The 25,412-nt window shown below is 38.0% G+C and overlaps 2 protein-coding genes across 3 annotated transcripts; one reads left to right on the top strand and one right to left on the bottom strand.

Moving 5' to 3' along the window:
* The first annotated feature begins 6,008 nt into the window (after nucleotides 1–6,008).
* cdhr2 (cadherin related family member 2) lies at nucleotides 6,009–21,967 on the top strand. 2 transcript variants are annotated; one of them, XM_084429786.1, is made up of 31 exons: nucleotides 6,009–6,245; nucleotides 6,751–6,816; nucleotides 7,057–7,122; nucleotides 7,234–7,373; nucleotides 7,528–7,581; nucleotides 7,662–7,751; nucleotides 10,104–10,193; nucleotides 10,278–10,400; nucleotides 10,613–10,756; nucleotides 11,168–11,243; nucleotides 11,453–11,571; nucleotides 11,760–11,978; nucleotides 12,085–12,240; nucleotides 12,844–13,002; nucleotides 13,085–13,146; nucleotides 13,308–13,551; nucleotides 13,711–13,950; nucleotides 14,148–14,220; nucleotides 14,357–14,944; nucleotides 15,440–15,511; nucleotides 15,641–15,690; nucleotides 15,850–16,019; nucleotides 16,285–16,378; nucleotides 16,465–16,553; nucleotides 16,660–16,728; nucleotides 17,361–17,508; nucleotides 17,669–17,790; nucleotides 18,263–18,376; nucleotides 18,483–18,566; nucleotides 20,585–20,648; nucleotides 21,257–21,967. In XM_084429786.1, the coding sequence occupies exons 2-31, from the start codon at nucleotides 6,765–6,767 to the stop codon at nucleotides 21,416–21,418; spliced, it is 3,933 nt and encodes a 1,310-aa protein (XP_084285912.1). In that variant the 5' UTR covers nucleotides 6,009–6,245; nucleotides 6,751–6,764; the 3' UTR covers nucleotides 21,419–21,967. The 2 variants fall into 2 exon arrangements, with proteins under 2 accessions (XP_084285912.1, XP_084285911.1); XM_084429785.1 differs by lacking the exon at nucleotides 6,009–6,245 and adding an exon at nucleotides 6,329–6,373.
* An 872-nt stretch (nucleotides 21,968–22,839) lies between these two features.
* Nucleotides 22,840–25,152, bottom strand: gprin1 (G protein regulated inducer of neurite outgrowth 1). The gene is made up of 2 exons (XM_084429787.1): nucleotides 25,049–25,152; nucleotides 22,840–24,608 (listed from the first exon to the last, which is right to left on the bottom strand). Exon 2 carries the CDS (start codon nucleotides 24,522–24,524, stop codon nucleotides 22,926–22,928), a length of 1,599 nt encoding a protein of 532 aa, XP_084285913.1. The 5' UTR covers nucleotides 24,525–24,608; nucleotides 25,049–25,152; the 3' UTR covers nucleotides 22,840–22,925.
* Nucleotides 25,153–25,412: the final 260 nt, after the last annotated feature.

Consider the following 25,412-nt stretch of genomic DNA (forward strand, 5'->3'; position numbering starts at 1 on the left):
AACATATTGAAATCCTATTTAAACTTATTATTATTATTATTATTCTTCTGAGCGGAAAAAAATCTGAGACTAACTCCTCCTAGAGCTTTAACGCTACATACTCCAAACTCGGCTCAGACACTCAAACTGATCTGACTCGAGTTGCTTTATCTTTTCAGACTGATCGGACTTACGGTTTTCCTAAAAATGACGATCAAAACTCGAAAAAACTCATTCAAAAACTCCCATTGACTTACATTGGGGAGTTCTAAAAAATTCAAACCGACAAAAATTTAAATCTAAACACCTTGAAGACTAAACCAAACTGCCGTTCTATATACTATATGAGCCATTGAGACTCATTTAAACTAATAAACTCTAAACTATAAACACTTATAAACTAATTAACTTATAAACTAATGAATTCATAAACTTATGAACTCTTAAGCTCTTAAATTAATAAACTCTGAACTCTTAATCTCATTTAAACTTATAAACTCTAAACTGATTTAAACTTATAAACTCAAAACTCAAGAACTCATACACTTATAAACTCATCAATTTATACACTTATAAACTCTAAACTCAGACACACACACTGAGTTTATGAGTGAGTGTGTGAGCGAGTGTGTGTGTGTGTGTGTGTGTGTGTGTGTGTGTGTGTGTGTTTGTGTGTGTGTGTGTGTGTGTGTGTCTATCTAACTTATTTATCTATCTGTCAAACTTCAAACTACTGTAAACTACTGTAAACTTCAAACCACTATAAACTTCTTAAGTTTAAATCTTCCAGCTCCCAAGCAACTCCATAGCAACCAAACTCGAGTACCCTAGCAACCGTTTTGTAAGACCTATATCTCTGTATCAGAACATCGTATAGAGATGAGGTTTGGCTCTTTTGACTCATGCTAGCAAACAGCACTTCCAACATGCTACACATGCTAGCAGTGAATAGCTACATGCTAATAGTGATTAGTTAAGTGTTAAATCATGCCAAGATCATGCTAAGAACTCTATAAAAACTCCATAGTAACCATCTGTGACAACTACCAACCACCTAGTAACACCATATCAACCGCCCTGAATACCTTAGCAACCACCTAGCAACACCATAGCAACCACCCATAACACCCTAGCAACCGCCTAGCAACCACCCAGAACAGCCTAGCAACCACCCATAACACCCTAGCAACCACCTAGCAACCACCCTAGCAACCACCCAAAAGACCCTAGCAACCGCCTAGCAACCACCCAAAAGACCCTAGCAACCACCCAAAAGACCCTAGCAACCACCGAAATATCCTAGCAATCGCCTAGCAACCACCCAAAAGACCCTAGCAACTACCCAAAATATCCTAGCAACCGCCTAGCAACTACCCAAAAGACCCTAGCAACCACCCAGAACACCCTAGCAACCGCCTAGCAACCACCCAGAACACCCTAGCAACCACCCAAAAGACCCTAGCAACCACCCAAAATATCCTAGCAACCACCCAAAACACCCTAGCAACGCCTAGCAACCACCCAAAAGACCCTAGCAACCACTGAGAACACCCTAGAAACCACCCAAAATACCCTAGCAACCACCCAAAAGACCCTAGCAACCACCCAAAACACCCTAGCAACCGCCTAGCAACCACCCAAAAGACCCTAGCAACCACCCAAAATATCCTAGCAACCACCCAAAACACCCTAGCATCCGCCTAGCAACCACCCAAAACATCCTAGCAACCACCCAAAAGACCCTAGCAACCACCCAAAAGACCCTAGCAACCACCTAAAATATCCTAGCAACCGCCTAGCAACCACCCAAAATATCCTAACAACCGCCTAGCAACCACCCAAAAGACCCTAGCAACCATCAGAAATATCCTAGCAACCGCCTAGCAACCACCCAGAATACCCTAGCAACCACCCAAAACAGCCTAGCAACCACCCAGAACACCCTAGCAACCACCCAAAATACCCTAGCAACCACCCAAAAGACCCTAGCAACCACCCAAAATACCCTAGCAACCACCCAAAACACCCTAGCAACCACCCAGAACACCCTAGCAACCACCTAGCAACCACCCAAAAGACCCTAGCAACCACCCAAAATATCCTAGCAACCACCCAAAACACCCTAGCAACCGCCTAGCAACCACCCAAAAGACCCTAGCAACCACCCAAAATATCCTAGCAACCACCCAAAACACCCTAGCAACCGCCTAGCAACCACCCAAAAGACCCTAGCAACCACCCAAAACATCCTAGCAACCACCCAAAACACCCTAGCAACTGCCTAGCAACCACTCAAAAGACCCTAGCAACCACCCAAAAGACCCTAGCAACCACCCAAAACACCCTAGCAACTGCCTAGCAACCACCCAAAAGACCCTAGCAACCACCCAAAACATCCTAGCAACCACCCAAAACACCCTAGCAACTGCCTAGCAACCACTCAAAAGACCCTAGCAACCACCCAAAAGACCCTAGCAACCACCCAGAAAACCCTAGCAACCGCCTAGCAACCACCCAGAATACCCTAGCAACCACCTAGAACACCCTAGCAACCACCCAAAATACCCTAGCAACCACCCAAAAGACCTTAGCAACCACCCAGGACACCCTAGCAACCACCTAGCAACCACCCAGAACACCCTAGCAACCGCCAAAAATACCCTAAAAAATACATTAGGAACCACCCAGAACACCCTAGCAACCTTTGCGGCCCAAACTTTCTCAAGCCAACTTAAAGTTTGTCTCGACGAACTTTCGCATCTAGTTATTATTATTATTCTTCTGTGAAAAACTGTTGACTCAAACTCGTCCTAGAGCTTTAACTCTACATACTCCAAACTCGGCTCAGACACTCAAACTGATCTGAAGTTAGTTGCTTTATCTTTTCAGACTGATCGGACTTACGGTTTTCCTACAAATGACGATCAAAACTCGGAAAAACTCCCATTGACTTACATTGGGGAGTTCTAAAAAATTCAAATCCAGATTCAAACTCACCAACCGACAAAAATTCAAATCTAAACACCTTGAAGACTAAACCAAACTGCCGTTCTATATATATTAGCCAATGAAACTCATTTAAACTAATAAACTCTAATCTCATACACTTATAAACTAATTAACTTAAATTTAATAACTAATTAACTAATAAACTCATGAATTCATAGACTTATGAACTCTTAAACTCATAAATTAATAAACTCTGAACTCTAAACTCATTTAAACTTATAAACTCTAAACTCAAAAACTCGTACACTTATAAACTCTAAACTCATAAACTCTGAGTGTGTGTGTGTGTCTGAGTGAGTGTCTGAGCGAGGTAGTCTGAGTGAGTGTGTGTGTGTGTGTGTGTGTGTGTGTGTGTGTGTGTGTGTTTGTGTGTATCTATCTAACTTATTTATATATCTATCATAAACTTCAAACTACTTTAAACTACTTTAAACTTCAAACCACTTTAAACTTCTTAAGTTTAATGCTTCCAGCTCCCAAGCAACTCCATAGCAACCAAACTTGAGTACCCTAGCAACCGTTTTGCAAGACCTATATCTCTGTATCAGAACATCGTATAGAGATGAGTTTTGGCTCTTTTGACTCATGCTAGCAAACAGCACTTCCAACATGCTACACATGCTAGCAGTGAATAGCTACATGCTAATAGCAATTAGTTAAGTGTTAAATCATGCCAAGATCATGCTAAGAACTCTATAAAAACTCCATAGTAACCATCTGTGACAACTACCAGCCACCTAGTAACACCATATCAACCGCCCTGAATACCATAGCAACCACCCAGAACACCCTAGCAACCGCCTAGCAACCACCCAGAACACCCTAGCAACCACCCAAAATACCCTAGCAACCACTCAAAATATCCTAGCAACCACCCAAAACACCCTAGCAACCGCCTAGCAACCACCCAAAAGACCCTAGCAACCACCTAGCAACCACCCAAAAGACCCTAGCAACCACCCAAAACACCCTAGCAACCGCCTAGCAACCACCCAAAAGACCCTAGCAACCACCCAAAATATCCTAGTTTCACCCAGAACACCCTAGCAACCGCCTAGCAACCACCCAGAACACCCTAACAACCACCCAAAATACATTAGCAACACCCTAGCAACCACACAGAATACCTTAGCAACCGCCTAGCAACACCATAGCAACCACCCAGAACACCCTAGCAACCACCTAACAACACCATAGCAACCACCAAGAACACCCTAGCAACTGCCTAGCAACCACCCAGAATACCTTAGCAACTGCCTAGCAACACCATAGCAACCACCCAGGACACCCTAGAAACCACCTAGCAACACAATAGCAACCACCCAGAACACCCTAGCAACCGCCTAGCAACCACCCAGAATACCCTAGCAACACCATAGCAACCGCCTAGCAACCACCCAGAATACCCTAGCAACACCATAGCAACCGCCTAGCAACCAACCAGAATACCCTAGCAACTGCCTAGCAACAACATAGCAACGACCCAGAACACCCTAGCAACAGCCTAGCAACTTTTTTAACTTTAAACTACTTGAAACTTTAAACTGCTTTAAACTTCAAACTAATTTAAATTTTAAACTACTTTGAACTTCAAACTACTTTAAACGTTGAAGTACTTTAAACTTCAAACTACTTACAACTACTTTAAACTTAAAACTACTTTAAACTTTAAACTACTTTAAACTTTAAACTACTTTAACCTTTAAACTAAATTAAACTTCAAACTACTTTAAACTTCAAACTAAATTAAACTTCAAACTACTTTAAACTTTAAACTAAATTAAACTTCAAACTTCTTTAAACTTTAAACTAAATTAAACTTCAAATTACTTTAATCTTCAAACTACTTTAAACTTTAAACTTTCCAGTCCAAACTTTCTCAAGCCAACTTAAAGTTTGTCTCGACGAACTTTTTAATCTAGTTTTAGTTTGTGCTGGTTAATTATGAACAATGGTCAAAATTGGGGGGCGGGGCTCCATTAGGGCTCCTCCCCTAACTGCATGTGATCTCACTCCAAGCTTTTGCTAAAACTTGAGAACCCTGGAACCATCTCAAGGATGATCAGAAGAAATGGACAGCACCTGAGTTAAATATATGAGTGTCACAGCAAAGGGTCTGAATACTTAGGACCATGTGATATTTCAGTTTTTCTTTTTTAATAAATGTGCAAAAATGTCAACAATTCTGTGTTTTTCTGTCAATATGGGGTGCTTTGTGTACAATAATGAGGGAAAAAAATGAACTTAAATGATTTTAGCAAATGGCTGCAATAAAACAAAGAGTGAAAAATGTAAGGGGGTCTGAATACTTTCCGTACCCACTGTATATAAGTGGTATAAAGTTCTGCTGCTCAATAGAATTAATTTACTATAGGATTAGTTGATCTTCAGGGCTCGAGTGGGTTTAGTTTGATCCCTCATTCCACAGCATGTCCAGTGTGTAAAACACCAAACAATTAGAGACAAACCAACACAAGCTTTTCCGTCAGTCCCAGGAGAAAGTTCCTCCGTTGTTTTTGTTTGGTAGCGGTAAAGATTCTCCCAAGGGAGAGTTATCTTTTGTCTTTCTCTCGTTAATTATGAAGGCCCACGAGGGAAGTGGGCTCATTAGAGCCGGGCAGAGAGTAGGGAGGTTCTTGAATAGCTAATGAACTCATTTGCTCCCTGGAATTTATGTCCAGCTCACTGGGGTGATGCCAAGAAAGAACCAGAAAATAAAACCTGTATGGTTCAGTAGTTGGCTTAGGAAGCAGATGCTCTATAACACTTCACTAGAAATGGTGTTGTGCCATGTTCTTGTCCTCTGGTTTCTTAAATAGCTTTTATGATCTAATCTAATCAAGTATAATAAAAAGGTTCCAGTTAGTTTCACGCAGCCTTCATTAATCTTGTGTCTTTGAGTTTGCTCAGGAGTTGCTGAATTAATGTGTGAATGGACTGGATTATTCTAGACATAATCTGTTGTGACATTTGTTTGCCTAGCCAGACTTGCTGCTCCGCTAAACCATTCTCTGAACACTGTTTTAGGATCTGATACTGTGGTGCCACTGAGCAGCTTTATCATCTGTCTACAGGGTGCGAAGACCGACTTAAGCACGCAGGCTTTTCTCCCCAGCGTTGTTAATGATTAATGTTTACAACTGAAGGACAGTAATAGCCAGTGATGCACTAGACAAAGGTCTCATATATTATATATTGTTGCCTCATTTGAAGAACGCCACTTGTCGGAATAGCACTATAAGACCAGATCGGGCACGGTAAGTCTTCATCGAGCATATAATTTTTCTCTTATTATATCTATTTATATTCAGTTACTGCCATTTAGAACAATAGCCTATCCGGAATAAACTTTAATTCGCATAGATTACTTTTTCATGAATGATGGGTTTGATTGCAGACTGATTATGTCTTGACAAATCTAATCTCATAGTCAAGGAGAAATATTTGAGATTTGAAAAAGAAATAATTTGTGCTTTTATTTAGTTGTATTCTAAATGAAAAATCGGTGCACGTATGTTATTTATGATATTCAACCATTCCAGGGCTTGAAATAAAGACAGCTTTTGTTACTATTAATTACTTAGTTATTACAGTTTTGTTACTATTAATAAGTATTAGGTCTTGTGCTTTCTTTTTGTTTCATAACATTTGAAAAATAAACCACTATAGCAAAATTATAAAAGTTCTATCTTCTATAGTTTTGGAGGTGGAAATGTTTTGCATTCAGTGGTGATTTTGTGTTTCGTTTCTTTGATATTGCAGCTTTATAGACAGACATGGGGAGGATGGGGACTCCTTTACTTCTCCTTTTCAGTTTTTTAGCTTCTGGTGAGTATCTGAGAATTAGTCAGTGTCCATTTCATATCAATAAGATGTGACTTGTTATACTGTACTAGCTCAAAGTCCAAATCTAACAATGAGTCTTGAATGGAGAGAAGCCAACGTGATTAAGTTTCACTGTCATTTACAGAGAAGAACTCGAAAACTTGGTTCTTTAAAATAAGATTTGTTTTCTTACAATTGCTTTCTTATGACTCACATGCTGGTTCATATTTGTGTTTTCTGCAGCGTATTGTAATTCTGTTCCTGTGATTAACATGGCTCTGGTAGAGCTGAGAGAAGATCTTAAAGCAGGTCTGTACATCAGCCCTAGTTTCAGTGTTAACTCTTAAACTCAATCCCATTTTGCATTACTTTTTCTATGCCTGAATGTAACATTTTCCCAATGATCTATTAACCTGACAGAGGAAGTGGCATTTCAAATTGATGCATCTGATCCGGATGGTGACCCTCTAACATACGGTATCACTGGAACCGACGCTAGTTATTTTGACGTCAACAGAGCGACTGGTGAAGTCACGATCAAGAGTCTGCTGGACAGAGAGGTAGCTAGTTAGTTAAGAAGGTCTGCCTTCTATTTCTGAATTGAGATGAAGGACAACAATTGGGAATAATTTCCACAACAATTTTATAATAATTTAGGCTACTCTTCATGAAAGACAATCATTTAAGTTTATGAATGTCTGTGTTTTCTTTCAGTCAAAAGACCTCTTACTCATAGAGGTTGTGGTGAATGATGGCGTTTATGCGGATGTAAGTTGGGAATATGAAAGTATTACAATAGTCAGAAAATTCACTTTCCTGTATCCTAATATGTACCTCTGCCCTTTTAGGTGACAAAAAGCGTTTACATTCCTGTGATAGATGCTAATGATAACGCACCTGTATTCCAAGGTCTGCCCTACAACGTAGAGGTCCTAGAGGTGAGTTTATCATGAGCCCGTTATCCTGTGGTGTAATATATGGATGTAAAAATGTAACTGCTTCCTTCTTTGGAGCTTCCTTCAATGTAACAACTTTTGTCATTTACTCACCCTCATGTCTTCCACAACAGGGTCGTTGCTTGGGTTGGAAAAGTTTATACAATGAAATTATATATTATTGTATTGTATATTTAATTTCTCCAAAAATGTATAGGCCCTACGCTAAATTTACATGTTCAAGTTGTAAACTCTGTACAGTTATTATTAGCATAGACGGTTTGTTGAAATCTTACTATTGACAACAGCCCCATCTACTGGCCAGAACAGGTACTGTTTAAAAGGTGTTTTAAAAACGCGCGCTCATGATGCTAGGCAAAAACTAAAGCGAGTATAATAAAAGCAGCCAATATTATGTGAGTACTATATTTCACCAGTATTCTGTAGTCATTGCTCATTGCATAGCTTAAATTAAATTTTTTCTGAAATTTTTTCGAAAAAAGATAGCAAATCGCTCTATTAGCTGCAGATTAGGGTAGAGTGGGGGAAAACGCCCCCCTTAAGGAAAGTGTGACGTTACAGTGAAACAAAACATAAATGTGACTAGAATTGCCATCCCGGTTTTGAGTGACTATGGCAGGAGTTATTCACCAAATATTAAAATTGCTCAGCCTTCATAATTAATTAGTATTTTCACTGAAAATATTTTTGTACAAAGGGGGCGTTTTGCCCCAGCGGTGGGGTAAAACGCCCCCCAAGGTGGGGTAAAATGCCCCCTTTCTTACCAACCAGTTTGCTTCATAGATCAAAAGCAAAATTAACAGACAATAGTTTTTAATCTCTAAAAGTAAAAGGCAAGTAATGTATCAACATGTATATATATTAATATTTATTTCAGCAATGTCCAAAATAGCCAAATTTAACTACCTTCCATCAGTTAGCTAACTTTGCTAGCAAGCTAGCTAGTTAATGCTCACTTGAGGTAATTTTTTCATGTTTTGTTCAAATATTTAGATTTTACCACCTAGTTATACTGCATTAAGTGTAAAACAAAGGATTTGATAGACATAAATATTTTATTATAGTAATTATGATAGAGAGAAACTATGCCCCCAGGGGGGCGTTTTACCCCTCAGCGTAGGGGGCGTTTTACCCCACAAGCTATGACTTTTTAAAAAAATTTTTTATTTTTTAAATATAATTATATTCCTTATAAATACCATATGATCTCAAACTACAGACTTCACTATTCATCTATCATACATCACTGCGATATCCTGCAGAACAATATTGTATTAAACACTTGTTTACTAATATCTGAAAATTATAGCATTTACCCTGTAATCCTCTTCTCTTAAAATATGTCGCTGGTGTCAGCTTATCCATAGAGATTTGGATATCCCCGTTATCAACGTAGTGCATAGCAACAGTAAAAATGTATCTCGACTACTTTTAGTGATCATTTTGGGAAAAACAGGTGGGGGGCGTTTTACCCCAGGGGGGCGTTTTCCCCCACTCTACCCTACTGCTACAGCATGGAAGCCACAGAATACAACATTTAATTAGCCTATTAAATTCTTAATGTTTTAGGCCTATATCATTATTAGGCATACACAGCAGTCATAAATCATTACAGTTCAATTCTAATTTATTTGTTGAAACCTGGAAGCCTTCGAGATTATATCTCTTTTTTTTTTTTCATTAAAGAATATAATTGAATTATTAATTTTCTCATTATTCATTAAAATGCATTATCAGCATCATAGTGCATAACAGTCATTGCCATTCAAGTCTTATTACAACTGGTAAAACCTGAAAGCCAAAGAAACAAAATATCAATATTGTTTATTTTCTAGACAGTATAGGCTACAATATTATATCACCCAATATTACACAACGCCTAAATACTACTGCCAGTAGGTTTGAACGAATCATTATTTTATGAACTAGATCTGGTTGATCCGTGATTCATTCACAAATCCTCCTATTATCGACTTGCATTTAGAAGTAAACAACTCACTTTATCCAAATATTATGAGTGTAAAACGACAAATTTAAGTCTGAATGACAGAAGACTCATATCGTATAGACCTCTTTTATGATATTTTTATGGTGCAGTTGAGTCCATTTTGAAGTCAAACGAGTTCAGGACATCATGAGTGTGAGTAAAAGCTGACAGAATCGAATCGTTTAAGAGGAGTTGAGGTTTACACGCTGTGATGGTGTTGACCTTGTGTGATTGTGAGCTGGGCTAATTCTGTCTGTAATCTACTCCAATTTAACTTTTAACAATTTAACTTTTTTTTTTCTTTCACATTTATAGCCTACATGATGTTTTCCTATTCTCTCCTTCAGAATGTAGCTACGGGCAGTGAACTGTTCAGAGCCAACGCCTTAGATGCTGATTTTGGCCAAGCTTCTATAGTGTCCTACAAAATTGATGAAGTATGTTCCCTTCCATGCATAAGTTGCATTTTCACTCTCACATCTCACATTCATTGTATTCATAACACAGTATGTTTGTCTTAGGTGGTACCGAATGATGGGACTGACCTGTTTTCAATTTCTGCGACCTCTGGATCTGTTGTCCTGGTGGAAGCTTTAAACTACACTGAGAAAAGCCCTTTCTATCAGATACGAATCAATGCATCTGTGAGTATTTATTTGTGAAGTAATCGTATTTAGATAAGTGATGGGCTGTTTTTAGAAAATGATTGAGGGAAGATATCTGTGTATGGAATGCACAATCAAGTAGTAAAAAAAAAGTAATCAAATAATTCTTACTAGCAAAACAAGCAAAAAGCAATCTGAAAATCTACATACATTGACTGTGTCATGTGCTAAGTGTTCATTGGTTTTGTCAGGATGATGGTGGAATATTGCATGGTGAACACGTGGTTCAATCCTCAGCAGCATTTGCATTCATTACGGTTAAAGATGTGGCGGATATCAACCCACAGTTTCTGAATTTACCTGACTTTGCTACTATTGCCGAGAATTCAGATGTGGTGAGTGGTGTATGTTTTGTTTTAAAATTAATTTTTCTTTACTACTTGTACATCACAATGCAAAAAATCAATCCTAAATGCAAATAATAAAATTAAATATAAAATTAAATTAAATTAAAAAAAGAAATGTTATTGATTTGTACAGGCTGTACTGTTTTTTGCTTTGCTTTTTACAAAATGTGTTTTAACTTTTCAACATTAATCGACTATGCAGTTCATATTAATACATTTCAATATTTAATTTAGTGTTACTTTGTAAGCTAAACAGTTTTGGACTGTGTTTGGGTACCGCTTGATGTTGTCTAATGTAAAGTCTGGATCACAAAGCAAAAACATCTGAGATCCACTGGTGTAATATATATAAACGACCTCTCACCTTTGACCCTCTCACCATATGCTGCTCCATCTCAGGGTGAGCCAGTCTTTACTGTGAGAGCCAGAGATCCAGACACTGGGATCAACGACCCGATCCTCTACAGCATTGAAAGTGAGTCAGCTGGAAATTTTATTTTAAAGATGCGCTTGAACTTTGAAATATGAACTTTATATTTTGTTTCTAAAATTGTAAAAATACTCCATTCACTCTGTTACCCATCATTAAGATATATTAAGTAGTTTTGGACACCCTTAGTAAAACAGCTTTTTCTTGGCCAATTAAATGACCCTTTGTCTCTATTATTTTGTCCTTTTACACAGGTACGACTGCACCAGACCTGTTCCAAATCAAGGAGGATACTGGTGTAATATCTGTCAAAACTAAATTTGACCGTGAGGAGTTACTGGATATATCTGCTACTGTAGTACTGCGCATAAAGGTGAGTTTACTGACTACTGAATTTGATGGTATCCTGTTATCATAATATCAGAGTGATTACTATTTGACGGCAAACCAATAGCACTATATACTTTTAACTTTAAAATGTAAGTACCTATCATATTCTTTGATTTCTATGAACTGCACTTTTTTCATTTTTTGCTCATTTGTTTTCTTCCTGTACTTCAGGCAAGTGAGACACACCTTAATGTGGATGGAGTTACTGCGAGCACAGTATCAGATTTAGAGATTTCTATTGGCGACGTCAATGACAACGGCCCTGAATTTTATGAGTGTGAGAGTGAACCCTGCACGCAGAAAAACAGCTTCACAGGCAAGGTTGATGAGCATTCATCTGCAGGACTGGTAGTAAATGATCTGAATATAAGAGTCAAAGATCCAGACCAGGTTTGTAGTTACAACACTTGGATGGTTTATTCTGAGAAGACAGCTCTAAAATGATTTGATATTATGTTGTTTTATTTGTTGATGTTTAACTTTATTTATGATCCAGGGGCAAAACAGCAGGTTTATTCTCGAACTTGCTGGACCCGATAAGGATGCGTTCCATGTCAGTCCCAGCTCTGGGTTGGGAGACAGTCCTGTACAAGTGACAATAAAAGATCCTAATGCTGTTGATTATGAGAAGAAGACAGTAATGCATGTTCAGGTATGTATTTGAAGGTGTGTCTCTGGAGATTAACCAAATAAGATAACCAGTCTGTTACTTTGGAAGACGCCAGAATTATCCCAGCTTAGTGAAAAGGACTTTGCCTACTTAAGATCAATTACTTTTAGAGTGATTACAGATATTGAAGAGCATGCCAGGAACAAATATATGAAAACTTTACTGTTTTAAGTTAAACGCATCTACTTGGAAACTAGGAAATGTTTGATTATTTTAAACTGCATGGCGATTATGTCTGTAACTAGCCATAAAACAACAACAATTAACTTTATGCAAGTAGTATAATGTATAATTATGATGTTTTAGTCTATGGTTCACAACATTTTATCTGAACTATTTTCATTGGTGAAGTCAAAATGATAAAAAAAATAAAATAAATAGCTGTCCATATTTTGTCAAAAATGTTAGTTACTCTAAATTAACTTCAACCAATGCTGCGAGTTTAGGATGAGACTATCTATTTTCCTAAACATAGTCAAACAGGGGTAGTGTTCAGAAAACCTCTTTGTAGTAGAAATAAAAAAACAACTGTTGAATCAAAATTATGATAAAATGCACTTTTTATGCTCTATTATATCTCCCTAGATTATTGCTAAAGATGCCAGTGCAGACTTCACCTCTACGGCCTCTGTCACCATTAACATCAATGATATAAATGACAACTTGCCTACATTTAAGGAGGAGGTTTATAATGCAGAAGTTTTTGAACACTGTGAAGATGGAACTTTTGTGGCTACCATTACTGTAAGTGCACTTGCTTTTTACCTTTATCTTGATGTGGTGAGTAAAACTGTATCTTGCACTCACTAATGTTCTGCTTTGACAGGCAACAGATGCCGATGCCTTGGATGATGGCAAAATCACTTACAGACTGATGCCAGAAAGCATGTATGTTGAATATTCAGTCTGATATCATTCGGTTAAGCCAAAATTATTTACTTAGTGCAAGTTTCTAGCTAAATATGTGACTGTTCAGGGTTAAATGTATGTAAATCATACTGGAGCATAAGATGACTTCAAATGTTTTTTCCTTCTCAAATTGACTTTAGGCGGTCGTTATTTGATGTCTATGGAAATAATGGAACTATCTATGTGAAAAATGGAGCACGTCTTGACTGGGAAGGCACCAATTCCTACTCACCCACCCTGCAGGCCGTAGATTCAAACAACCAGACTGGTAGCATTGTTGTGATGATCGACATTATGGATATTAATGATCAGACACCAGAGATGAACAGAGAAGTTTACGAGGCCTATGTAAAAGAGAACAACAATTTTGAGCTTCAAATTAAGGTGACTTTATGGATGTAACTTTGATTGAAAAAGCAGCGTAGACATCTCAAATGATGAAAACAAATTGTGTGAATGTTCTGTGTGACACTTTTATCCATGTAACTACCATGTAATAGAAGTCTCCTTATTTTCTAAGACCTATTTTTGAATTTTTGATAGGCTATAGACGGAGATAAGCCAAGTACGCCAAACAGCAAAATCCAGTATCACATTGTGGACAGCTTTTTCAGTAGTAACTTCACCATAGACCTGGACACTGGTTTGCTTAAAAACAATGGTCAGTTGGACCGTGAAGCCATGGACCCTCTTCTAAAGGGCATGATAGATTTGACGGTGCTCGCTTCAGACATGGGCACACCATCCCTGTCCACATCAGCCAATGTGACCATCAACATTGAGGTGAGGATCCGGCATGTATACAGTTAGAGATGTAACTATGGTACTTCATGCAAGTGCCCCCGCAAAGCAAATTTAGTTAAGCTGAATTTGACCATTTTTTGATGTGACTTCGCAATTATACGTATACATTTTAAATGTGTATACCTTTGCGTATATTTATAATTCAATAATATAATTTTTCTTTCTATTTTTCCCAGGATGAAAATGACAATCCTCCAAAGTTCCTGGATCCTACTCCCAAACCCTTTCATGTAAAGGAAAGTGAAAGAGGCAAGTAGATTGTTGTGCTTTTTCTGAACAAATTTCATTACGATTTTAAGTAATTATTTTTATCAAATTATTTTCAATACCTACGTAATGTGCGAAATATCTTGTGAAAACCGACACTTCTTACTGTCCCTTTTAGGCATATTGGTTGGCTCTTTGCTGGCTAGCGACGCCGACCAAACGGACTTTAATAACCGCATAATTTTCAGCATCACTGATGGCAGTTTTGGGAGTTTCATAATATTTCCTGAGTCCCTCAGTGAAGGTTACAGAGGCAACATCACGGTGGATCCTGCAGTTGAGCTGGACTACGAAAGTGACCGCAAGACTTTCAATCTGAAGGTGGAGGCCTCAGACTTGGGTCAAAACAAGGCTACAATTGCAGTGCAAGTGATAGTGGATGATGTTAACGACACTCCGCCTGTATTCCCATCCGGCATGATCCAGAATGTAAATGAGAACAGCAGCTTGGCAGAGCCTCTGATAACAATCAAAGGCAATGATGTGGACACCAAACACTTTCTAGAATATGAGCTTATTTCTACTGAATGCCGGTGCAATGGCACCGAAATCATGCCGTGTCCAGAGGAGTGGTTCAAAGTTGAGCGTAACGGCGATGTGAAAGCGATTAGTAGTTATGATATTGACTATGAGAAATGTGATAAAGTGTTCTTGACTGCCATGGTGGTGGATATTCTAACTGAGAAGGGGGAGAACAGTACTGAAGGTGTGTTCTGTTGCTTCTTACTGTCTTAAAAATGTGCTGTCTTTCTTTCCAGCATTGTTTTTTTTTTTTTTTATGGTATGTTTTGTTGTTAAAGGAATAGCTCATCTCCAAAATGTTCTAGTTTGTATAATTTTCTTTATTCCATGGAGCACAAAAAAAATGGGATGATAATTTCCATTTTCCAATGTTTGCTCCATTTTGCTTTTAAATTCAATTTTTAACTTGCCATATCATGATTGGTCATGTGGCACTCCTTTGTCATCAGTGATTTCAAACTTTGAACCCTAAAAATGAAGAAAAATACAGGACTCAAACAACATGAGGATGAATTATAATTTTTTTAGGTGCACTATTCCTTCAAGTTTAACATATCACTTTTTTTTTTTATATATATATATATATTTTTTTTTTTTCCCATCTCCTCTCTCATACTGACCAGTACCTTTACTATTGAGTGCATTAAATATTAATAAAATATTGTTCACCTGCTTATAGGGGTCGTGACTATTAATATTGTGGATATCAACGACAACGCCCCAGAGTTTATTGTCACGCAGGATTTCTTTGGTAAAAAAAATAATACATTTTTAAAAATTTCACCGTGAGCATGTTTTGATGTGAATTAAAGCATAAATGTATACTAAGTAAATGTAAATTATGCTTTCAAAAAGTTTTAACATATTTCTGCTTCTCCAGTTGTAGTCATTGAAAAAGTAGACAGAGGCACATCTGTCGCCAGAGTTTATGTAAGTGTGATAGTTTACTCATTGACAATTTGAGGTCTCTTTATATCTGTACTGTAATATACATTTATCCACTGTTATGTAATTGTTTAAGTCAGAATGCAATGTCTCTACGTCTCCATAAAGTATGTTCCCTGTGTTTATTTCCTCTTCCCTGTTAAGGCCAAAGACAGAGACACGGATGCAAAGAACAGGAAAATCAACTTTAAAGTTAACGAACTGGTGTTTATGGACAGTGAAGGGAATCACACTTTGGCTGACGATAACAATTTTCTTGCTGCTGACTCTCCCGCTCAGGAAGATGCTGAAGGAATCTTCTCTACACATATAAGGTGAGAAATTAACATTTGGAACCTGTTTGTAATTCCTTTATGTAAGTCCTTGTGTGATGCGATGCAACAAGTTTTCAACATCAAATTATTTGTCTGTCCACGATGAAGGAAGTCAAAACAGAATCAGAAAATAGAAATTGTCACATGTGCGATGTCCCTGGTTAGGGAATAACTGATTTATTGCTTAGTGCAATTATAAGTGATTGTAAACGCACAAAGAAACTAACTCAAGATAAACAAGCAAATGCCTCTTTATAATGTCCAGGTCCCTGCAGGCAATGACAAATAATAAAAAAGGGAAATACATGGTGAAGGTGGAGGTATCTGACGGCGTTTTCAGTTTCAACTCTTCGGTTGAGGTAGAGAATTTTCACCCTTACAATTCATTCATTCATTCAGTCAGTCTTGTCTGTTTTGGTCAATTTCTAATTGCATTGTTTTGCAGCTTCTCACAGTGGACAGCTCCTACAGAGTCAGTCTCAGATTTAATGCGCCTGTGACTACAGTCAATGAGAATTTGGGTAAAATCAGAAAGTAAGGAAATATGAATCATGATTATAGTTTGTTTATTTATTTAATATTTTTATTTAAACAAAGATTCAGGCCAATAAAGTAAATGTGTATGATATATCTCTTATAGTATTCTGACAAGTGCTACAAAAGCAACGGTGGAATTCTTTAGTGTAAATCCTGAGAATGGTCCCCAACGGTAAGATTCCACCACCCACATCCCCATTTATACATATATACATACAGTAAACTAAATTGAATCTCACTAAACACATGTTCGGCAGAAATATCTGAATTTTTCATTTCCTTCCGATGTTGGAATTTGTAAGATCCAGCAGGTGGCGTGTACATCATAGAATAATGAATCCAAGTCCGTTTGTATTAATTTATAGATTATAGACTGAGAAATTGTCATCCTTCACTCACTCTCATGTCTTTCCAAACCTGTATGACTTTCTTTCTTATGTGGAACAAAAAAAAAATGATTTTTTTTTAAAGAATGTTCACTCTGCTCAGTGTTGTTATTGTTGACTTAAACTATTAGTTTTTGTTAACTGAAATAAAATAAAATATAAATATTAGATGAAAAAAAAAACATAGCCTACTAAAAACTTAATTACTATAAAGCTGAAATAAAAATAAAGCTAAATAGGAATATATAAAAAAAAAAAACGATATCAGAATTACTCAAACTAAAAGTACTGTGAAAGCTTAAAAGATATTTATTTGTGAATTAAAAATATGAATAAACACTATAATAGTATATAAATTATACAAAAAATAACTGTGGTTTCCATACAGTGAAAGCAGAATTTGTTATGTCCTTTGCAGAGCTGATGGGACGACTGTTGTGGAGGCATATTTTGTGTTCAGAAATGGCACGGCTCTTGACTATGATGCAGTGACCTCAATCCTGAATTCAGAGGAGGTCTATAGGGAATATGGATACCAACTAACTGAGCTTGGATTTACTGGCATTGTAAGTAATTAAAAATAATAGGTTAATAATTCCCCTTTTCAAAACACATGATGAATTGTGGTATTCCAAAAGTTAAGCATGAAGGCCAACATTGTTGTTCAAAACATTAAGCAGTACATTTTTTTTAAACATTCTTTTTTTTTTTTTATTCCCTTAACAGTCTACAACCATTACTGAGTCTGAAGGAGTCAAGTCAGAGGTATTCATCATGATTGGTTTGATGGCTGCACTGGTGATCATTCTTGTTGTAACAACCACCTCACTCGTGTGTATCAGAAGAAAGTAAGAACTGCCGAATTACCACCCATTATAGTTTAATGATGTTAAAGAAACACTCACTGTTGTGTTTGCATGATGCTTTTGACTCAACTTATCAGTGTCTGATGTATACCATTTGTTTATATTTCACCTTTTGAGAAACTTTAAAGCCAGATTGTAAAATGTATGATGCTAAAATTCGCAGTCATGCCTCTGAAGTTGGACAGAAAGACACTGAAGCTCATGTAGGGTGAATGTAATATGCAGAGAACTTGATCCCGTCTGTCAGACCTGTTTCCAACATTATGCATGGAGCCAACATTATACAGTACCCTCTGACCTCAGTCTGGGTCACAAACAGTACAAATCTGCTAACTAGTTTCAACAGATTCTAAAATAGCTCTTCTGATGTGCAGTGCACCCACACACACACGCACGAACACGCAGGAGTTACTCCATCTACAACTTTACGGTATTGGTCTCTTTTACCCTTCAGCTACAAGAGGAAACTGAAGGCAGCCAAAGCCATGAACTCAGCAGCCACTGTGGTCATACAGAATCAGAAGACCGGGCCTGTTGTTCCTGGAACCAACAAATACACCAAAGAAGGGTGAGACAGAAATAACAAGCTACCTAAAATGCTGGCCCAGTGTAATATCGTTTTGAACTGGCATTCAGCAGCAGGCTGGTGTATGAGATTGTCTGATAATCCACAGAGCAAACCCAGTGCTGAATATGAATATTGACACGGCCACAGACCTCGGCTTTGATGAAGATGGCTCCAGCGCAGACAGAGAGAGGTACCGTGAAAGTACACTATACACATCAAGCTGGGGATTCACACTGTAAAAAAAATGACATTTTGCATAGGAAAAAAAAGTATCTTATGCTCACCAAGGCTGCATTTATTTGTTAAAAAATACAGTAAAAGTAATGTTGTGAAATATTTTTACTTCATAAAAAATGTCTTCCAATACTGTGATGCAAAAGCTGAAATTTCAGTGTCACATGATCCTTCAGAAATGATTCTAATATGCTGATTTGGTGCACAATAAACTTTTTTATTATTATTATTATCAGCACTGAAAAAGGTTGTGCTGCTTAATTTTTATTTTATTTTATTTTCTGGATTTTTTGATGAATAAAAGAACAGCATTTATTTTTAAATAGAAATCTTTCGTAACATTATAACTGTATTCACTGTCACTTTTGATCAAATTAATACAGCCTTGTTCGGATGCGTACCACGTTACTTCTATTATGTAGATATGTTGTCTACACAATATATACTGTATTATTTACTTGTTCTAAGTAAAGCATACACTTTAAAAGCATGGCTTAATTCAGTGTTATATTGTTTGAGAAAGAATTTTTTCAAACAGAATATTGCCAAGTAAACTTCAACTAAGTAGAAAATTACTTTATCTGGTCAAGTTAAAGTTACTTATTTTCTTTGATAATTTTACTTAAGTATTCCATATGTGAAATTGACTTTTAAATATGCGTGCAAAAACTTTTAGTCAATTGAGTCAATTTTACTTACTGTTATTTTAGTGTATTAGTTACATAATATATCATATTTGTCTGGTCTCTCAGGCAGTTTGTGATGGCAAATATTTATATTGGACAGTAAGAGGTAAAATATGAACTTATGCATATGCACGTCTGCTCTGAAATGATCTGGGCTGCATTTCCAGATAACGATCGATCTTAGCACTTACGAGCATTTTCTACGAGCAACTTTACGAACGTTCGTGTTAAATTCACATGCGTATCATAATAAAGCACTTAGCACGATCGCACGGCGCTTGGCTTTAAGTGCTACTGAAGAGTCGCTGTCCGTATGTCAAGTGCTGAAATGTCACCTTGTAGAATGGCTCGTAATTGTAGCACACGCTTGTATTTTGAAATGTTTAGCCTAATTGTTTTCATCTGATGTGCATTTTCTACGAGGCCAATAATCCATAAAAGCACAAACCTAGCTGGTGGAGACACCAGCAAAATGGCTGAACCAAAAAAAAACACATTTTTCAAAAAGAGGAGATTCATGTTATTTTAGTGGAGGTGGAGCTATACAAACATATTATTTTCAGCAGGTTTAAGGGCAGTCATACAAATAAACCAAAACAAAAATTCTGGGAGGATATTGCTACAAAACTGACTGCATCTAGGGGCATTAAAAGATCAGGGAAGGAGGTCAGGAAGAAGTGGCATAACTTTGCCAGCCTTGCTAAAAGGAAAAGGGCACTGCAGAGGACAACATTTAATAAAACAGGTGGTGGGACCAATGATTCCCCCCTTCTCACAGCAGAGGAAGAAAAGGCCTTGTCACTACTTGGCGCAAGTGCTTCAGATGGCATTTGTGGTGGTATTGGCATACGTGGAGGAGTAGGGGTAACTCAATCTGAGTCTGAGTCAGGTCCTTCATGGTCAGAGGATCTATCAGTTTCATGTGCCATCTTCCAGCACCTACCATCTCCTAGTCCTCCAAACAACCCTCCCAGGCCTCAGCCTCCATCTTCAGTTGTCCAGACTGCACTAACACTGCTTGTATTGATATGTGGGCAATAGTAGATTTTACTAGAAATAGTTTTAGTTTGATGATGTGGTGATATTGGTGACCCCATATTTCTCAGAATCACACTGAATCACACAATGAAGCATGTTTTTGATTTTCTTTCAAGCTAACGGTACATAACTGGTCCAAAATGTCTCTACCGGTAACTTGTTCCCCCATAATGTCACTTATGACTTCATACAGAAGATTTGCTTTGTGAGATTCTGATTATGTGTGTATGTTGTGTCTGTTCTGTTTTAGCCTTAACTCCCTGGACTACAACATTGATATGACCATGACAGAGAAAGACACTATGCCAATGATGGTAAATGTATTATTAAAATGAATATAATATACAGTGGGGTGCAAAAGTCTGAGGCCACTGGTGAAAAACAACATACATTTAAGTGAAGCAATGAATTGACATGAATTTGATCATTTGTGTTTTATTTATATTGGATTTATTTATTTTTTTTTATTTTTTTTTTAATACCAGCAAACTGAATGCTGGAGAACATGATCATCAGGTTTTACATAAACTTGTGAATATCCAAGAGCATCTTGTGCTTCAGTGGAAGCAAAAACTTCTGATCATCTGACATCAGACCAACGGCTTTCACATTGTCACTAATTTAATTAGAAATGATAGAAATAGTGTAGCATTTAAAATATTTCTTATTCTTTTTACTTTAATGGTTTTTTTGTTTGTTTGTTTGTTTGTTTGTTTACCCTAAAAGTTTACAAAACCCTGAAGATATTTAAATCCGATTTTCAGTGTGATTGCTTTCAGACTTTTGGATTCCACAGTATGTCAAGCATATTTACTTATGGTGCAAGGGTATAAATGCTGGGGACAGAAGTGCATTTGAAGTCTTTATAAGCTGTTTGGTTATGTATGTTTTTTGAGTGCTTATGTTTTCTGTTGTGCGATAGGTAATTGAGGAAGAAGAAGAAGAGGAGGAGGATGACGACAGGAGTGGTTCTCCATACATTGAGCCTTTGGGCGCTGCATTGGCCCAGCGAGAGAAGAAGAGAGGTGCAGACAGCCCTGGTCTCACTTTTGCAAACCCTTCCATAGACACCACTGATCTCTAAAAATCAACCTCTGACCTCCACCTGTCTGCCATTTTATATGTGGTTCTGCCAAAAAGGAGAAAATACTCAATTTCACACTATATATTCTATGTTTGGCCAAACTCTAACTCTAAACAAGACCTTTAAAGTTAACCCATGACTTTGAATGCTGAATCAACAATGCACTTTGAAATGTTGAGTTGGTCGGGGGGGAAAAATTAAATGTTTGGAAAAGAACCATTCTCAATGCACTAAAAACAAGTGGTAATTCAAACAGACTTTGAAGCCTAATTTTATCTTTCATTATTTTTGTCATTATTTTTGTCATCATTTTCTATTCTTTTTTCATATTGAAGTCTCATCTCCGATATGTAATACCTGATCCTTCATACTGTTAAAAGTTTCGTTTTACAGAAGAATGGAACTCTTTCAAATTTTTTTAATTCTTTTTGTATTATTTTCTGTCTTTGAACAAACACATAAACTTATAAAGTATAAAACTGCTTGTGTTCTCTGCCAAATATTACCTGGCACTAGCCTGCTTAGTTTAGGTCTGATCAAAACAAGCACAAAAAAAAAAAAAAAAAAATCATATCTTGCTGAGCCAGATTGGTGTCCAGGGTGTATATATCGTAAACTGTCTATATTTGGTGTATTGTTATATGTTCAAAAATTATTATTATTATTATTATTTTGCTATTTTACTCAAATAAAATTGATCATGTTATCAAAATGAGAGACAAAATCAAGTGTTTGCTTTTCCCTTGTAAAGATTATTTATTTTCAAAACTATTCACTTCACAGCTCTCACAACAGTCACAAAACATCACACAGAATGTAAGGCTTGAAGGTGTGTTTGTTACGAGTGTGCTGAGCTGAACTGCAAAAACAAGACAAATCCATTTAATATTACAGGGTTATACAAAAGCCAATAGAAAAAGAAGAATCTGAAACCCATAAAGAACATCAAACATTTCACAGTCAAAAAATCAGAGACGTCATCTATTACATGTTGCCAGAAACACCAAGAATTTCTAGGGTAATTTTTGTCTAACACACAGTACTTGGTACTGTCACTCTATAAATGTATTCTACCACTCCTTAAATATACATGGTGAATTCATATACATGTTTGAAATATAGAAATTTTAAAGGTAAAATTATTTGTGTAAAATATTGTAAAAGGGCACTTTCAAAGTGATCCTCACTGACCACAACAACATCAGGGTAGCATGGTCTTGACAGAAGCAAGCAAATATACACTCATAGCAACATAAGCTGGAAGGAGCCATTTTAAAGAAAAAGTGCGAGGACAAATCAAGACGACTGTAATTGTTTGCAGTGAATACAAACTAAACCAAAAATGTTGATTATCCATACAGGGACTTATTGTGGACCAGTGTCATTTTTAAATGTCTTAAGAATGTTAAAGGGGTGTATTATCGAAGAGAACCCAATCCTGCGCACGGCCAAAGTGCACAAAGCTGGGAGAGATTGTCTCAAGATGATTTCGACTTTCATGCCTTTCTTAGTTTTCCTCATCTTGACGTGGTCTTGAACAACAACTTGGTCGCCGGACGTTCCTGAACCACTGGCGAAAATGATTCTGTCGACGCACGCCGCTCTGCACCGTCTTTTCCTCCTTTTGTTCTTTGGCCGGGCTGCTTTCACCGGGGTCTGGGATGGGGGGAGGACTGGAAGGCATCGTTGCGGATGTTTCAGTCAGATCCGCTGGCAGATCATCTGTCAGGGCAGGCAAGGCCGGAGGTTGTTTATTTTGCTTCTTTACCTGTTTCTCCAGGTGTTTCTGGATAGCCGTACCCAGCACTGCCACCTCCACCACTGCACCATACACCTCCCAAGTCATTCCCTTTTCGTCCCAGCTCACCTCCTGCACGGGTTCTGGAACTTCCTCTGGCACCACCCCGATCCGTGGTTCCGGTTCTGGGATAACCTCAGGTGCGGTCAGAGTAATCGGGCTCATGGGAGCTGTGGCAACTGAACGTACTTCCACCTGCAAGCCCACCTGTAACTCTGCATCTTTTCTCTGGGCCACCTCTGTACTACACTTGTTGGCGAGTTTTCCAAAGGTGCTTGGAAAAATGAACGCTGCAGAGCCCTCGGGAGGAGTCATGGGGCTGGTGGCCACTGATTGGTACATCACTTCCAGACTGACCTGGGTTTGCACATGCTGTGCGCGTCCAGGTGACCGAGTCACGCCAAGCGTCTCTTGCGCTGGCCGTACGGCATTCCTGGAGTCAGTCGATTCGATTTTCTCCAGTTTTACTTCTACATCTTTAGGCTGTGTGGACTGATCTGTCAGACTGCAGACATTCACTTCCACAGAGGCCCTTGTGTTAGCATGTGTGCTACTTGCGTCTGTTTTCTGAGGGGTGCTTGAACCTTTTCTCCCAGAGTTTGTCTCATTGCTACTATCCCCAGGATCTCCAGGCAATCTTGGTTCTTCATTGGTGGTATTCTGCTCAGTTGATGCGTTGCTTATCACGCTGGTCTTCTGAACTTGACTGACCTCAATCATGTTCACCACCACGATGGAACCATCGAGACTCTCTTCCTCAGTCGCTCCTCCACCCTCAACGGAAGAGACAGTCTCGGGTTCAGTAGGGCAGCTGGAAGTCTTCTGCTCCCCAAACTCCTCCTCCTCCTCATCCTCCAATATGCAGTCATGATTGGTCACCAGTATGGTGATCTCCTGGTTAATCTCTTGGTCAAGGTTTTGTCGGCCAAGCGCCAAGCATATCTTATCTGCTTGTTCCTCTGCTCGGTTGATACACCTCTCTTGTTTGCACACTGACTCAGGTGGCTTATTGCTCTCTACTGCTGTTTGAGTGGAAGGTAAATCTTCTTCTAATTGCTGCTCATGTGGAATTACTGACTTGTTCTGATCTGATGTAACCTCTGGGTCGGGTTGTTCCTGGATGCTGTCGCAGATCTCCTCTTGGATTGAGATCCCTGGGTTTTCAGATGCTTTTGACAGGTTTTCGTCAGTTACGGTGTCATTCATAAGGGGCGAATAGTCAATACTTCTGTCATCCGTGTTTAAACTTGAGCTGGTCCCTGAGCCAACTTTCCAAACTTCACTTTCTGTCAGAACAGGACCCTCCATGGGTTTAGAGATGAGTTTGTGTTGATCCGAGAGAGGGGCAGGAAAATGTCTGAGCTTCACGGTCTCACACCACTGATGGTTTTGCTGGAAAACATTTACATAAATGCATTAGTCCATTAATGTTGGTGCAATTATTAAAAAACGGCACTTGACATGCATTAATGATAGCATACTCATTTTATTTGAAAACATATTACATTAGAGAAAATTCATATCAAATCATATTGTTTAGTAATGATCTCAGACACTGACAAAAATCATAATTCCTGTTCTTGAAATTATTATTACATAAAATTGCATATAAACTTCAGCCTTATAATATTTAAGAAAGGAAGAATAGTATCAGTTGTCAATAAGTCGATTCCTTTTTTTATTCCTAAAAAAGAGAGATCCAATAATGTCATAGCTGTCTGATTCGGTTCATCCACACGCAGAGAACTTGCTCGGTAACAGTACACTCTAAAACCAAAACTACGACGACACACAATGAGACAGTTATTGAAAAACACCCCAACGACACATACCTCAACTGCACGACAGATCAAAAGCAGTATCCATATTTTGAAAGATTTCACAGCCAAAGCATGTCTTCACACTCCAAGCTCCTCTTTTAGGTGCTCGAAATCAGAGGCAGGCTGTAGATGGTTTGTTTTCCAGAAGAATCTCAGTGGATGGTGGTCCTTGGATTTCACTTTGGCTGCGAGTACTGAAAGCTTCTGATTTTTAGTTTCCCTGGAAACCAGACTCAACCTGGCAGTGAGTGGTAATGAAATGACAGAGTATCCCTAGCTTTATGATCAGAAGCAAATCATGATTAAAATAGTTTTTTTTCTTCTTCTTTTTTTTCTTTTTTCAAAAAAGAGGGGGGGGGGGGGGGTAGTCACGCAT

This window comes from Rutilus rutilus, assembly GCF_951802725.1.
Source record: "Rutilus rutilus genome assembly, chromosome: 14".
In the NCBI taxonomy this organism is placed as follows: domain Eukaryota; kingdom Metazoa; phylum Chordata; class Actinopteri; order Cypriniformes; family Leuciscidae; genus Rutilus; species Rutilus rutilus.